The 18,101-nt window shown below is 33.4% G+C and overlaps 1 protein-coding gene across 11 annotated transcripts in view; it reads left to right on the top strand.

Moving 5' to 3' along the window:
* Positions 1-18,101, top strand: part of Dmd (dystrophin) — a 2,251,111-nt gene that overhangs the window by 982,428 nt on the left and 1,250,582 nt on the right. For all 11 annotated transcript variants that reach the window (XM_076562037.1, XM_076562042.1, XM_076562041.1 and 8 more), the window contains 4 exons: positions 4,155-4,265; positions 4,600-4,773; positions 7,654-7,809; positions 15,963-16,133. In XM_076562037.1, the coding sequence (XP_076418152.1) occupies positions 4,155-4,265; positions 4,600-4,773; positions 7,654-7,809; positions 15,963-16,133 (612 nt within the window). The remainder of the gene's footprint in view (positions 1-4,154; positions 4,266-4,599; positions 4,774-7,653; positions 7,810-15,962; positions 16,134-18,101) is intronic.

The following is an 18,101-nucleotide window of genomic DNA, read 5'->3' as shown; positions in this document are numbered from 1 at the left end:
TTGGTCTTTAATCTATCTAGCTATAGGCAGTTGACTAGATTTACAGTACTCAGTTTGAATAGCGTTCTTTTGAGTGAGTTTTAAGTCCAAGAAGAAAGATGTTGGTGATCCCGAAGATAAATATGTCACATTGCAGCACTGTGGATAACTTGCTGGTCCAGTCATTGTTGTGGTTCACAGACTTATAGCTGGGTAGTACTACTACCTTTCCCTTGGCAAAGTGCATAAGTCCTTCCAATTATGTGAGAGCGAGTCCTCAGGGAAGAGACTTCTATGTCAGTTCCAACTAAATTCCTCCATGTCCTATATCTGAAGTATTTGATATCTTCAGCAATATGACCTTATTTCAAATTCTGGGAGGCAACCAAGAACATTTACAATACCCTATAATGCTATGCGGATCTCTTGAACTCCATTAGCCAACAATATTAGAGATGTATTTCATGCCTGATACCAGAATTTTGTTAGATGATCTATGGTTCACAAAGGGGAGCATTATCACTCTGAGTAGTGTAACTTTATTTAACCTGTACATCTATGCATGCATGCACACATGTGCATGAGTGTACACACACACACACACACACACACGCACGCACGCACGCACGCACGCACATACACACGTATTTAAATATCTTACATTTTGTAATGGTGTGGAATATTAGCTACTTTTCTGTTGTCATGATAAAGTACCATAATCAAGTCAACTTATAAGAGCGTTTATACTGGCTTTTGGTACCATACTGTTGGTTAGAGTCCAAGATGGTGGGTAAAACATGGCAGCAGACATGGTTGCAAGGACAGAGAACTTAGAGTTCATAGCTTAAACCAAATACACAAAGTAAACAGAAAAAGAACTGCTTTTGTAATCAGAATGAACACTCTAAGTGACATACTTCCTCAAGCAAGGATATACCACCTAAACCTTCCAAACAGTGCCACAAAATGGGGCTCAAATATTTAAATGTCCAAGACTATGGCACACACTTCTCACTCAAGCAACCCCCATATAGTGATGGAATTTGTTTTTATGTGATTTGCATTTTCTAAAAATGCTAGTGCATTTGAAATTTCTATGAAATTTCAGATGTGGCTTATATTTAGTAGATAAAGTTGTTGACTTCTTTACTGTTCTGTTGGATTTTTAAAAAATTTGTATGCAGCCAGGATGATAATTTTACAAGGATTTTTGTTTTCCTTTCTCGAACATATAATGTATAATAAGGTAGAAAGTTGTACAACATATAGATTTTTTTGAAGAATTTATAATTTTTTGCAAAGTATGAAAAATTTTCTGATTGACATTTCCTCTTCCATTCCTAATGTTTTTTCTCTGTGTCCTGACCATAATCTCAAAAGACTGTACACTGTTTATCTTATTTTTGATATTGTTAATAGTAAATGCATATACTACTTAAAGTCTTATATGAATGTATTATTCAAGAAATTCAGTTATGTTTCAGAATAACATTTCTTACAATGATATATGTTTTAAAATGACATGGTCTAGGAAGAGTATTTTGATGAAGCAGAATGTAAAAGGTAAGTATAAATAGGTACAAGTTATAACTTGAATTAAAATATGTTCAATTAATTTATAAACATACTAGATAAATACATCACATGTCCTATAACATTACTGAGATAGAATAAACTGAAAATGTTTAATCATTTGATTTATAATTCATAAAATAGATTCAATTGTTTCTATATCATTATAGTTTGAGATTTTCTACAGTACAAGTGTAACTATATTTGTTCTACCTAAGTTTGTTTTATATGCACAATCTACTGAACAAATGAGGAAGATTTAATCTCTAATCACTTTGGAACAATTCCACAGAAGTGACAACTTGGCTGATATACATATATATATATATATATATATATATATATATATATATATATATATATATATATATATATGAATACATCACAGGTGACAAAGGCAAAAGTAAAATTTATTTTTAAAGAAACTAAAATTGATGGTATTTGTGACAGCCATTTATGGTCATCTCTAGTGGTTTTGTGGACTAACAATATTCAGCTGGTGGTTCTGTCTTGGAATCTCTTAGATTATTGTAGGTTTGGGGCTGATAATTTAGTGACCTGAATGCTCAATTGGGCTCACTCACATGAAGTTGTCCACAGACAGCTTGTCTGGGATTATTTCTTGAAAACACATTTTGTGGTGCCTCTGTATGGTTTAAGGTTCATTGAGCATGAGATGATTTTAAGAGGGAATATCCTAAGAATAAACATCCCCCCAAAGGTAGAAGTAGAAAGTAAGAAGCTCTTTATGAACATTTACTACAACAAGCAGATTACTCTTTGTGTGTTATTTCTTTTACTAAAGACAGTCAAATGACCAGACCAAAATTCAAAAAAGAAATAAGCCAGCCGGACGGTGGTGGCACACGCCTTTAATCCCAGCACTCGGGAGGCAGAGGCAGGCAGATCTCTGTGAGTTCAAGGCCAGCCTGGTCTACAAAGTGAGTTCTAGGAAAGGCGCAAAACTACACAGAGAAACCCTGTCTCAAAAAACAAAAAAGAAAGAAAGAAAGAAAGAAAGAAAGAAAGAAAGAAAGAAAGAAAGAAAGAAAGAAAGAAAGAAAGAAAGAAAGAAAGAAGCCCAAAAACTTGTCGGAAATTGTTGAAAATATTGCGTGCTTATTTAAAGTTCAAAAATCAATAGCTGTAGGAACTGATTATTTCAAACAAAAAGTGTTTGTTTCTGAAACATCTTCCACATGTTCCTGTGTTTGAATTCTTTTGTTTATACCTGGTGGAAGGTTGTGGCACCATTTGTTACCTGGCTGGCACAAATAGGACACTAAGTATAACCCTCTGGAGGTTTGGAAGTCCTTTGTGTGAGTCTAAAATCTCTAAAATCCCTGGGTCTGTACTATGTGATCAAGCAAATGCTACCCCAAACTTTCATGTTGTCAATGAAGTTATCTTAGCTGCCTTGAATTCGCCACAGTAATGGACTTTTTTCTAAACCTATGAGACAAAATAAGGCACCACTGCCTCACATTGTTTCTACTAGACATTAGTTATACCAATGAAAAAACTAACACTCACTGTATGCTTCATTTAGATCAATTTTCATGAAATTTAACTGAAATTTTCCAAAGAATGAGTAATGTAAGTAATGAATTGCTAAACAGTCTTATTAATAAAAAACCCAGAACCAGATATTGAGGTAAAAACTGAGAGATCAGGGAAACAGAAAGAAGCCAGCCATGTTCTTACTGCTAGGAATCCTCAGACAAAAAAAGGCTACTTCCTGTATACTCACACCGATATGCCTTTCTGTCCCAGCCCTCTTAATTCCTCTCTCTGTCCAGCTATATCACTTCCTGTCTGTCTGTCCAAACCTCCAGACCTCTAATCCTAGCACTCAGGAGGCAGAGCCAGGCAGATCTCTGTCAGTTCAAGGCCACCCTGGTCTACAGAGCAAGATCCAAGACAGGCACCGAAACTACAGAGAAACCCTGTCTCGAAACAGAAAAAAAAAAAAAAAAAAAAAAAAAAAAAAAAGGCATGTGCCAATGTGCCAACACTACTGCTTCTGTTCCCAGTGTGGCCTTGAACTCACAGAGATCTGATGAATCTCTGCCTCCCAAATGCTAAGATTAAAGGCATGTGCAACCACTGCCTGCCCTCTATGTTTAATATAATGGCTGGCTTTGTCCTCTGATCCCCAGGCAAGCTTTATTTGTTAGAGCACAAATAAAATATCACTACACAGACAGAAACATAATCAGCAAGAAACAATGTATAGGAATTTCATTGTATTTTTCTCACCTCCCTCACAACTAGATTACTTATATGTTTTGACATTTTTATATTTGCTTAAATTAGAGTATACCTTCAAAAATAAGATATAATCAACTCTACATATGACATATAAACATACATTCTCTATTGAAAATTTTATCTAAAGGATTTTTTAGAATAATCCCAATTTTGACAAAAATAATTTCTTTTTTGGTCATTTAGGGAAGTTTAAAGACATTCTTGTTAATTTTGAGGAGTGTGTTACTGCTGATAGTTCACAAGTATTTCTAAACTACATGTTTATGGAAAGGGAGCTGTGTTTTGCAATAATTTGAAGTGTATGCTGGTTAATAGTGTTGTCTTTCCAACAGAAAATACAATCGGATTTGACAAGTCATGAAATCAGTTTAGAGGAAATGAAGAAACATAACCAGGGGAAGGATGCTGCCCAAAGAGTTCTTTCACAAATTGATGTTGCACAGGTATATTTTATTGTATAAGCTAGGGAGTTTGGCTTATATCTTAGACAACTTTGCTATCAGAAATTTGAAAATGATACTATGATATCTGACTATAATGTTTAAAAATAACACATAGAGTATAAAGATAAGTTAACATATCACTATTTATTATCAAATTTATAAAGAATACTAAATTCTCCAGGTACATATTCTTTGTGTTTAAAAAAATGGCAAATTTCCACTTATTTACTTTTACTTTTAATTTCTATTCAGGTAAAACTTCAGAAAAAGGAAAATTAACAAAAATATGACTGGTTGATTAATTAATTAGTATTTACTTACATTGCTGTTACAGAAAAAATTACAGGATGTCTCCATGAAATTTCGATTATTCCAAAAACCAGCCAATTTTGACCAGCGTCTAGAGGAAAGTAAGATGATTTTAGATGAAGTAAAGATGCATTTACCTGCACTGGAAACAAAGAGTGTTGAACAGGAAGTAGTCCAGTCACAACTAAGTCACTGTGTGGTATGTATTCCTACTGGCAAATATCTAGCCACATTTTCACTTGCCTATATAGTTGAACTTGAAATCTTTTATAACAGAATGTATTTATCACAAGTGTAATAATTCTAGCAACTAGTTTTAAAATTTCAAAATGGCAATGTATTAAGATATAGGAAGTTTTATAGAAATAATAGTCATTTCATCTCATTTTAGAAGTGTGTTTTTCAGTCAATAATTTTGTTAATGTCTGCACAGAATAAAGAAGAGTCTTATTTATATAATTTTTCTTCAGACATATTATTAAACAGAAATCAAGAAAGGAAATATATTTACCTAGAAACAACAACTGCAACACTAATTGTAATAGTTACCACCTCTCTAGAAATAATGCTTTTCAGTAAGTTTAAATTATGTACATTAGTCATCTTTATTCTCAAGGTTACAGATTACCTGAAAGAAATTAAAGACAAAGAACTGTGAAGGGCACAGCAGATTTCTTCTAGGTACTCCAAATCCTAATGTATTTCATTAAATATTAGTGCTGAATATGCACTAAAATGTCACCAGACCACAAAACAATAAAAAGAAGGAAAGATACAACTGACCTACAGCATAAATTCATATCCTTTGTAAGATCTCATATTATCATATGTCATCGGTGTTTAAAGTCTGTCAGTCAGATAACCCCTTTGATAACATAAAATCTTCATAAAATGTATCTACTTGATACTATGAATAACAATATGGTGTCTTTACAAATGCATCAGATGTATCTGTATAAATGTGTAATAAAAAGTCTTCCTGTTTTGCAAGTATTATCAAATAAATGTGTGCCTTTGTGATTAAAATGAAATTATTTTATTTAATAATATCATCAATCATTTGGGTGTATTTTAATGAAATAATTCTATTAAGTAGTTTCACCATCCGAAATAGTATTTGGTATAATGTTATGCACTGATTTGCTGATAATAGATGTATGGGGTCCTATCTTAAATTTTTCAAAAACTAATAAAAATTAAAATGTCCCAAATATACTGTCCACATTACTTATATTTGCAATGAGAAAGATGTTCCCTCTCTTCTAACAGGATCTTGCCTCATAAGATTTATTTCCCAATTAATGAACTCAAAATGACCACATCTGTGTCTGTAGAAAGAAAACAGCACACATATTAGCTTGCTCTGATTTAAATGTTAGGTGCAATGTTAATACTTTTTCTGTGAAGAAATCTTTATTTCATAGATTTTACATATTCTTTTTTTAATATCCTTCATGATGATATGTACTATAACCATATCCTTGTCATCAAGAATGTATTTTGTTGTTGTTGATGATGATGTTATTTTATGAGGCCTCACTATACAGACAAGTGGGCCTTGAGCTCATAAATCCTCCTGTCCCCACTTCCCAGGTGTTGAAATTAAATGCATGTCATACCACTCTTCCACTCTTTGATAAGACTTTTTTTTTTTCTAAAATAAATGTATTCTTCACATGAAACACAAAGACAGGAAACATTTTTCTTATTTGGTTGTAAATATTTTAGTGCTAATTAAAAAGAGTGAGTTCATCATTAAATGCATTGTAAGTCAAATCTCTTAACAATGATAAATCAAAAAGTTGTTTGTTTAAGTTCAGACAGAGAATCATTTAGAAGTATCAGTAATTTCAAATTGTTATAACTATGTCCTAGCATAAAAATAATGATTTCCATGTGAATAGAAATGTAGGTTTTTTCCTATGCATTGCGAGATAAAAATTAAGTAAAAAATTGAGAAGCTTCAAAATGAATTCACAATTATTGATAAATAAATATCAACATCAGTCATGAAAGATGGATTAATATCACAGCAGATTATGCATGTGGCCATAATTAATCAGATAAATTGCTCACCCTTTAATATTTGTTTTTACACATTGACTTTTACCTAAAAAGAGAAAAGAAGAAAGAATTGTTTTAATCCCAAGGGCAACCCACATACTAGTGAGATTGTTCAAAGTAAGAATAAAATTATTGTTTGGATTAAACATGGAACAAGTTAATGCAGAAATATACTAGTCATTATATGTGTACACATATATGCACATGAAAATATGTACCTATATATTTATGCATATATTCACACAAATTCATATATTTCTCATAAAGTAAGTAAACGAAATTATTACACCAAAGTGGCATTGACAGTATATCGATAATTATAGCTGCCTTTGAGAATTGTAATACTTGCTTCATAAGGCATTGTTATGCTAAGCCTCCCATGTAAAGGAATATGTATGTGCTGGAAGTTATGAGACACATGAAGAATTTTTTTCTATTGCTTTATATTCTTGTCAGTACCCATGTAATATATTTGTATTTTTCAATTAAAATATTTAAGGTTAATTCATTTCTTTCCATGTGAAATTATATACATGGAAACAGTGATCTAGATATTCAGATGTTTTATCCTACTTAAATGTAAGCACCATGAGAACAAGAGTGTAAATTTTTACTTTTCCATTATTGATATGACAAAAATGCAAATACTTTCTAGTGGATTATAGGCACTCAATATACCAGAAAAGTGAGTAAATTCATTCTTACAAACTTATGGCTAGAACTGGATAAAAGGGGCAGTTAAAATAAAAATCCTACATTTTGAAATAATATATATGAATTTTGATTGAAAAACTAAATATAAACGGTCTATTTAATTTATAAGACTAACTGCAAATTATGCACATATATTTATATAATCTCAAATATTTAAGTTAACTCAACAGAAAATACAAAATGCTATAACAGCATCCACAAAATGCACTTCAATTAAAATGAAATATAGTCTGTTTATTTGTGTTAATAATATGCACCATACTTTGTATAGTATTTATGTTTGGTTTTTATTTTAACATAGAATTTGTATAAAAGCCTGAGTGAAGTGAAATCTGAAGTGGAAATGGTGATTAAAACTGGACGTCAAATTGTACAGAAAAAGCAGACAGAAAACCCCAAGGAACTTGACGAAAGAGTAACAGCTTTGAAATTGCATTATAATGAACTGGGTGCAAAGGTGAGTACCTACTTAAACCAAAATCACATTTTATCATATTTACTGCATATTGTTAAACAACATGCAAGGAAAATATATACAGTACCAGAAATTCTTACTGTGATTCTCTGTCTCATTTGAGTATTTCCAAATGAAATCAATTTTAAGATACCATTAGTCTCTGTTTGTCCATACAATTAGAAAAGAATATAAAACTTAAGGATGTATATTTTTTTGTAAATCAGATAGTTATAAAAGGTTTATCTTGTTCTAAATCCTCTCTGTTCGGGGGAAGAAATCTATTTACGATGACTGGAAGATTGTATATATTTTATATTCAGTCATAATAGGAGCAACACATTATATTTAGAATGGTCTTGATGGAGTGGAGTTAGCACAGTTTGAAAGCAACATATTTGTTCAAATTATTTTATAAATATTCCCTTAAATATTTATATATATCTGCTGTGGGATGGTCTATATGTCAAATGTGTTGCTCTGATTGGTCAATAAATAAAACACTGATTGGCCAGTAGCCAGGCAGGAAGTATAGGCTGGACTAACAGAGAGGAGAATTGAGAGAACAGGAAGGTGGAGGGAGACACTGCCAGCCGCCACCATGACAAACAGCATGTGAAGATGCCGGTAAGCCATGAGCCATGTGACAAGTTATAGATTTATGGAAATGGATTAATTTAAGATGTAAGAACTAGATAACTAGAAGCCAGAGCGATTAGGCCTAACAGTTTAAATAATATAAGCATCTGTGTGTTTATTTTATGAGTGGGCTGTCGGATTGCTGGGGCTTGGCAGGACCCAGAAAGAAAACTCTCCAGCTACAACTCTCCTCTAATTCCTTCACAATCCATTTTTAATATCATGTAATTGTTCTTTTGTCTATTTGGTGATGTTGCTGCATGGGGAGAGATCATATTAAATATATATTTGACAAGACCTATATCAAAGAATTTTAGTTTTCAAGAATTCTGTATGCTCTATTCACAGCAGCTTAATATTTAATATCATCTCTACATGGAAATTTTGTGATAATAAGGAATTTTTATTTATTTTTTAGACATAGTCTTATGGAACACAGGCTTTTCTTGAATTCACAAAGTAGCTGAGGCTGGCTTTGAACTCCTCATCCTTCTGCCTCCACTATTCAAATGCTGGGATTACAATCACATTCCACCAGGCCTGGTTGATATGTACACTCAGTAATAAAGAAAAAAATGTGGTTAGTAAAGGTGACAGTCTTATCTTACTCTTTCAGTTATAAATAATTATCTAGACCAATTCTTTTCACAAAACCATTGCCTTTAACATGAGTAATTTTGACATAGAACATTACAGAAAAAAATCTCTTGGTATTTAAAAAAAATGAAATTAGAAGCCTATTAGAACCACCAGTTGATCATTACTAAGAATTTAATGAATCTGATAATGATGCAAATCCCTATTTCTTCCTGAAACTACAAAATTGAGAGCTTATGCTTAATAATTTGATAATAAATAATATCAATAATACAAAGTGATAGGAGTACAAAGAAATAATTTTTAATAACCTGTCAGAATGCATCACAAATAGGGGAAATAAATTTGTATTTGAGGTAAATATTAATTTAGAAACATTAATGATTAAAGGATTGTATATTAATACCTTCATATAAAATGCAGTAATTCATGTATTTCTTGCCTACGAAAAATAATTTTCTATTTATTGACCTTCAAAGCATCTTCAACAAAGGTGGCTTTTTAATAAAGCAAAGACAAAACTATATTTGATGAAATCAATCTTTTAATACACAAATAGAAAGGCATTCTAATTTCATTCTCCTCAGAATTTGCATGCTTGTACTTAGTTAAGTACATTGCCATTTGGACTAAATAGTTCATACTTCCATCACAAGATTATATACTGGGGAAATACCAATAACAGTAATGTATTCTGCAAACTTCTGTGGCCTGTCATTCTAAGCTGAAAGTGCTGACCCATTCAGGGTCCATGATTGTTTGCTTCAGTCTTTGCTATCTGCTAGGAGCCCTGCTTAGTTGATTCTGTAGGCCTTGTTCTCCTGGTGTCTTCAACCCCTTTGGCTCCTGCAGTCCTTCCCATACCTCTTCTGCCAGGTTCCCTTTGCCCAGTGTTTGACTGTGGGTCTCTGCATCTGTTCCCACAAGTTGTTGGATGAAGCATCTCTGAGGATACCTGAGCTAGGCACTGATCTATGAGTATAACAGAATATTACTAGTAACCATTTCAATGAATTTTCCCAGTTATGTTTCATTCTATCTTGGGTTTCTGGGCTGTCCAGTCTCTGTTTCCTGGGTAACTAGTCAATCAATGTCAGGTGTGTTCTCCCTCTCATGGCATGGACCTCAAGTTGGACCAGTAATTGGTTGGTCACTCCCAGAAGTTCTGTACCACCATTACACCAGCACATTATGGAGGCAGGACAGAGTATAGATTGAAAGTTTTGTGACAGGGTTGATATTGCAGTTCCACTGCTAGAATCCTTGCCAGGTTATAGAAGATGGCCAACTCAGACTCTGTATCCCCCATTGCTAGAATTCTTTGCTATGGTCTTTCTTGAAGATTCCAGGGAATTTCTACTATACCATATTTCCACATAGTTCACCATGGCTCCCCAATTCCAGTTGTCTCACCCTCATCCCCACCTAATGCCTCATGCTCCCATCCTAACCTTCCTCCAATCCTCTCATAAAATCTATTCTATTTCCCCTTCCAAAGGAGATCCATATGTTCCCCCACTTAAGCCCTCCTTGTTATTTAGCCTCTCTGGATCTGTGGTTTGTAGCATGATTATCCTTTACTTAACAGATAATATCCACATATAAGTGAGTACAAAACATGTTTGTCTTTCTAGATCTGGATTACTGCAATCAGGATTTTTTTCTAGTTCTATCCATTTTCCTGCAAATTTCATGATGTCATTGTTTTTAATAACTGCATAATACACTGTATAAATGTACCATCCTTTCTTTGTCCATTTTTTGGTTTTGGGACAAGTAGGATGTTTCCAGTTTCTAGCCTTTATGAATAAAGCCAATACAGCAAGTCTATATCCAACATCAAATTAAATGGGGAGAAAAATCAATGCAATTCTACTAAAACCAAAAATAAGACAAGATATCCATTGTCTCCATATCTATTCAATATAGTACTTGAAGTTCTAGTGGGAGTATTAAGAAAACTATAGGAGATCAAGAGGGGATACAGTTTGTTAAGGAAGAAGTCAAAGTATGAATATTTGCAGATGATATGATGATATAGATAAGTGACTACAAAAATATAGCAGGGAACTCCTATAGCTGATACATACCTTCAGTAAAGTGGCAGGATACAAGGTTAACAAAAAAAAAAAAAAACACCTCAATAGCCATCCTATATACAAATGGCTAACAGACTAAGAAAGAAATCAGGGAAACAACATCCTTCACAGTCACCTCAAATAATATAAAATACTTCAGTGTGTATCTAACTAAGCAACTGAAAGATTTGTATGCTTAAAAACTTCAAGTCTTTGAGAAAAGGAATTGAAGAAGCTACCGGAAGATGGAAAGATCTCCCACAGTCATGGAATAGTAGGGTCAACATAGTAAAAATGGCTGTCCTACCAAAAGTAATCTACAAATTCAATGTAATCCCATGAAAATTTTAACACAGTTCTTTGTAGAATATGAAAGGACAATACTCAACTTTTCAAAAATAATAAAACTCAAGAAAGCTAAAATATTCCTGTATAATATAAGAATTTCTAGAGGTATGACCATTCTTAATTTCAAGTTATGTTACAGAGCTATAGTAATAAAAACCACATGGTAGTAGCATAAAAACAGACAAGATGATCAATGGAATTCAATTGAAGACCCAGATGTAAATTTACATACCTATGGATACCTGACTTTTAATAAAGAAGCCCAAAATATACAGTGTAAAAAAAAAAGCATCTTCAACAAATAGTGCTTGTCAAACTGAATTGTGGCATGTAGAAAAATGCAAATAGATCAATATCTATCACCATGAACAAAATTCAAGTCCAAGTGGATCCAAGACCTCAACATAAAACCAGATACACTGAATCTAATAGAAGACAAAGTGGAGAATAGATTTGAATGCATTTGCATAGGAGACAACTTCCCAAACAGAATAACAATAGCAGAGGAACTAAGAATTAACAAGCATAAATGGAACATTATGAAACTGAAAAGCTTTTGTAAGGTAAAGCACATTGTCAATAGGACAAAACAGAAGCCTACAGAATGGGAAAAGAGTTGCACCAATTCCATATTAAAGGGGCTAATGTCCAAAAATTCATAAAGAAGTCAAAAAACTAGACATCAACAAGCCAAATAATCCAATTAAAAGAATTATCAACAGAGGAATCTCAAATGGTTGAGAAACACTTAAAGAAATGTTCAGCATCCTTAGCCATCAGGGAAATGCAAATCAAAACTCTTTTGTGATACCTTCTTTTACCTAACAGAATGACCATGACACAAAACACAAGTGACAGCTCATGCTGGAGAAGATGTGGATGGAGCAAGGGGGACACCCTCTGTTGCTGAGAGTGCAAACTTGTCTAGCCATATTAGAAATCAATATGGAGTGTTTTCAGAAATTTGGGAATCCATCTACCCCAAGACCCAGCAATACTACTCATGCACATAAACCCAACGGAGCCTCCAATCTACCACAAGGACACCACCCCACATCCCCATATCCCCCAAATCAAGGTCTCCCATGGGGAATCAGCAGAGCCCAGCTCACTGAGCCTAGGCAGGTCCAGGCCCCTTCCCACTGCACCAAGGCTGTGCAAGGTGTCACACCATAGGCACCGGATTCCCAGAAGCCTGCCCATGCACCAGGGACAGATCCCAATCCCCCTGCCTGAGTGCTCCCCAAAGAGTTCGAGCCAAACAACCGTCTTCCATGTCCAGAGGGCCTGTTTGAGTCCCATGGGTTCCTGAGTTCCTGGGTTTCTACTAGTGTAGTCTGGCTTTGGCAATTTTTTTTAATAAGCATGAATAGCAATATCATCTCCAAAATACAATTGTTAGTGTCCATCAAAACAATAACTATGAGGCATTTTAGTGTCAGCTGAAGCATGAATCTAATTAATCTTAATCAATAAAAAACAGATATCGAGGGTGAAACCTGAAATCAGAAAAGCAGAGCAGCCAGCCATTAGCGAGACTTCTTACCTCCTAGGAATCCTCAGACTGAATGAATGAGATCCTGTCTCTATAAATCTTAAAACTGAATGGGGTGGGGTCCTCTCTCCACCCACTTTATATTCCTGTCTCCACCTCCCTAGTGCTGGGATTAAAGACATGAGCCTCTCATGTGCTAGGATCAAAGGCATAATCCTCCCAAGTGTTGGGATTAAAGGTGTGAGATCCCAGATCCTGGGATTAAAGGCATGAGCTATCACTGTCGGGCTCTGTTTCTCTTTTACACTGGTTCAATCTTGTATAGCCCATGGTGGCCTTGAATTCCTGATCTTCCTGCTTCCTCTTCCTAAGTGCTGGGATTAAAGGTGTGTGCCATCACTGCCTGGCCTCTATGATTAACTAGTGGCTAGCTCCACCCTCTGATCTTCAGGTAAGCTTTATTTGTCAGAACACAAACAAAAATATCACACAAACATTCCACAGTATTTGGTATTCTTATCAAATATTTATAACCCTTTCTCACAGACAAGGACAGTGTAAAAGCATTTCCATAAGGTGGCAGTGTCTCCTGTTTTTTAAATCCTACTTAGTTGGATATAAACAAAATAAAATAAATAAAAATCAATAATGCATTAGCTTTATGAAAATAGGATTTCTTTGAAACATTGAATCTAGAATCTTTTCTACCAATAGAGCACAGAATAAAATAAGTGCATAGAAGCAAGATATAAAGTTTTTATTTTTTGTCTGTGGTATAGAAATGAAGTCCTTGCAGTCTAAAGGGTAGATGTTTATACTTCCCTTGGAGAAAAAAAGTAGAAATGAAAATATCTTAAAATATTCAATCTGAGCCAGTGAGATGGATCACCTGGAAAAGGAACTTGCTGCGAAGCCTGATGATTTCAGTTCAATGCCTGGAACCCTACATTGTATGAGAAAATCAACTCCTATAAGTTGTGCTCTGAATCCTACCCATGCTCTATGGCAGAGGAAAGCCCATACACATGTGTGTCCACGTGAACACATACACGCACACACACACACACACACACACACACACACACACACACACACACACACTTACACATACACACTCAATCCACTACCACTGCCACCACCAACCAGTAAATAATGTATGGGAAAGAATAAAACAATGAATCTACTGGCTGGTGAGATGGCCCAGGCATTGAAGCACATGTCTCACAAGAATGAAGACTAGAGTTGGATTCATAGAAGCTATGTAAAATTACTCGGTGTGGTGGACCATACTTATAGCCCCATGTTGGACATATAGAGACAGGAATATCTCTGGGAAAAATGGCCATGTTGCTAGCTTGATTTGTGACCCACAGACAAATTACAGACTCTGTTCCAAAGGAGGTAGTGTTCCTTAAGATAACACTTGAGGCTGTCTTCTGTTGTCTACACACAAGCATATATATGTATATAAACACACACACACAGAAACTGTCTCCTACTTAAGTACCCACAACACACATGAACATGTATATACACAGATGTATATTAAAAGTTTGAATTTGCATCCAAGAATTAAACTATATATATAATATATATTATTAAAATAAATATTATTATATTATATATTATACTATTAAACTATATTAAAATAATATGTTATTAAATTAAAATATATATTATATATATAAAAATTTGTTCATGAAGGAACAAATCAATTTATTGAATATTTGAAATTTATATTGGCATTTGTATTGCAACATGTGAAACACTTTAGACATAATTTTATCTTTGATTTTTTATGCTAATAGTTATTACACACACACACACATGTATCCAGAGCCTGAAGCATATACATTCATATTGTGTTTGTATTTTCTTATACAATTTCATAAAGATTAAGACTAATTTTAAGTCTATTTTCAGATAGTACATTAATAAAACCAAATCTTGAACTAGGCATGGTGTCACATGCCTTTAATTCCAGTACTTTGGAGGTAGCAGCAGGTGGATCTCTTCTAGCCACTCTGGCCTCAGGACAGCAGGAAGATACAAAGAAACCCTGTCTCAAAAACAAAACAAAACAAAATAAGTAAATACACCTTTCTATGGTTTTCTTTGCCAACAAAATAGTAATATAAGAAATTTTGTCATGTAGTCATAAATACAGTTTTTATTAAGCCATTTTTGAAGACAAATACTGTATATATAAGAAACATTTCAAAAACATGATACTGACTTAAACTTCTACTGAGTTTTTCCTTCACAATATTCCATAGTGCTATTTGGAATGTATACTTGTTAATGTTCTAGCTTTTCAACCATGAGAGTAAATGTGCATATATACAAGATCAGTTTTCAAATTTATGAGAGTGAAATTTGGGATTTTAAAATTATTTTGCCCTCTTTTGGTAGAAATTCTGTTTATGGGAAAGGTTATGGTTGGTGGTGTTCTATGCAAAAGTAATTTGAAAATGTTTTGAAGATGAAATTGATAATTCTATATATTACACAAATATTTTTGCCTCTGTATATGAATATTATTTCTGCTTTCTTGATATCCTCTTATGCAAGAGAAAGGCTCATTTGTATTTTGAAGCATGTAAACCTGTTTATTCATGTCTTTGTCAAATGACTATAGATTTTTCCTATGACAAATATGTCTTATCTTCTGTTTGTCTTCTATTATCCTAATTATTCCAAACTTTGGCCATAAATAGTATCTTTATTTTACTTAGAAGCAAATTCACATAGTTTTTCTGTTATCATGCTATCATTACAGCAGACAAAGGCACTATATTTTAGCTAAGCATTTTAGTTAGTAAAGACTTTTTATTTACTATTAATGTTCTGACTATGATATTTCTAAAATAAGATGGAAAACAGCATGTAAGAAAATAGTTATTTTACAGTGACTGAAATATAAAACTTCCAATAAAGGGACTGTAAATAAACTTGACTTATAAAGTAAGCCAAATTCAATATATTATTATTATATTTAGGTAACAGAGAGAAAGCAGCAGTTGGAGAAATGCTTAAAATTGTCCCGTAAGATGAGAAAGGAAATGAATGTGTTAACAGAATGGCTGGCAGCAACAGATATGGAATTGACAAAGAGATCAGCAGTTGAAGGAATGCCAAGTAATTTGGATGCTGAGATTGCCTGGGGAAAGGTAAATTCTATATTACTGAATGTTATTTTTAACATATATGAAAACATATAGTAAATGATTTTATAACCAAATAGTAATGCTTAATAGTAATAGAATTGTTAATATTACCTTGCTTCATTTTTACTTTTCTCAAAATTTACTCAGGGTCTAACTGTATATTTCAAGACAGATAAATCAAATGATAAATCATATGAAGAATTTTTCCAAAGCATACATTGAATAAATATGTTTTGAGTAAATCCCTTACAATGTGTACATTATTATTATTAAAAACACAGAGTTGATATTCTAAATGAATCACATGTATGTAACGGTTGAAATCTATCATTCACAGAGATTAAGTTGTATGTTTTATTAGTTTATCTCAAACTACAGTGCTTAGCTGGAACATACAATGAGGATGCAACAAGATACAGTAACTGTGGACAATTCAGAATATTAACAAGGTCATAATCGTAAAGAATCTAAAGGGAATCTATGGCCTTCTGAGGAAGGTTCTATCATTTCTGTCACCAAAGGGCACTTGGCCTACTTTCGTTCTAGCTGGGAAATTCTTGTCATTTCTCTTGACAGCCAGAGAGACATTTATTGCTGCTTAGAATTTAAGGTCAAACATTCATAGCTTAATATTTTTCTAGGTGATTCATTACTAGAGTACTTGAAATTGTCCTAATAAAAAGGAAGTAGCTGATGTAGCTGGTATTAATAGCATATGCTCATCTCAGATTTTGCCAAGGCATTTGGGCCGTTTACAAAGCATACTCACTCTCTTTTCTTTAAATTAATAAGTATTTGACTGAGTTAATTATCTATCTAAGATATTTGCACTTATTTTTAATTTAGTGAGGCTAAATATTTCTAAATTTGAAAAAAAAGTATAATATGCAAAAACGTATGATGTTATGTTGCCACACTTAATATCATCTCTCTTTGTGAAAATTTAGAGAATGTGTAATTATAAAATTTTGAGAAAAATAGTGGTGGATTCCATTCCATTTCTCTCGACTAAGAATGGTTCTTTAGAGTTACAGCTCTTATTTTATGATCATATAGTATGTGAAATTATTATGATAAGGAAATCCAGAAAATATAGACTAAAAATTGAACTAGTCTCATTTCTCCCTTACCATTCTATCATATAATGACATTCTATAGTTTGTTTCAATTAAATCAATAATTATATGCTTAGGTACAATCTAAGCTACATAAAAATCGGCCAAGATGCAATGTTTTAGAGAAGATAAAGATGAGGTTTTATCTCAAACAAGGTCACCAGTTCAGGGTAAAGGAAGTATTGTTGGTAGAAGTCATCCAGAGGCCTTGGGTCATCTTTGCTCTATCTCTTCAAAATTTTTGGTTGTTTCTATTCTTATCATAAAACTTGCTCACTACTGCTAAGTTTTCAATTTCACCCACAACAAGGAAGATAATGAAATGGAGAACACTAGTTCTCTCTCAATGATGAATGGTAAGAGCTCCATGCATTATTCTTGTTCTTATTTCATTTGCCAGACTAATATAGCCTGATCTATTTACCAGAGTTGGTAACAAAATATGGACATTAGATAAGCAATGTTGCACCCTGTTTAAATGACCTTGAAATGAAATGAATACAGAAAGAATGCATTTTGAGAGATGACTATCTTGGCTAATGCAGTATCTTACTGGCATTTTACTTCAATAACTAAAGAATGAGAAAAAAAGATCCACATAACCTGCAAACCTATAAAACATTATCTATCAGTGCCTAACAGCTTCTATTATGAGTCTCCATAAAACAGCCCAAATCAAATATATATAAATAACAGGGTGCAGTTTTTAATTTTTTTTTTATTTTATAATCTGATCAGTTTCCCCTCCCTCCTACCCTTCCATCCTTTCTCCCACCCCATTCCATCTCCTCCCTCCAGTCACTCCTCTTCTGTTTCTGTTAAGAAATTGACAGGTTAGTTGATTCTATTCAAACTA

This window comes from Peromyscus maniculatus, chromosome X, assembly GCF_049852395.1.
Source record: "Peromyscus maniculatus bairdii isolate BWxNUB_F1_BW_parent chromosome X, HU_Pman_BW_mat_3.1, whole genome shotgun sequence".
NCBI classification, from domain to species: domain Eukaryota; kingdom Metazoa; phylum Chordata; class Mammalia; order Rodentia; family Cricetidae; genus Peromyscus; species Peromyscus maniculatus.
The sequence above is the reverse complement of the archived record's forward strand: the minus strand, read 5'-3'. Positions and strand labels throughout refer to the sequence as shown.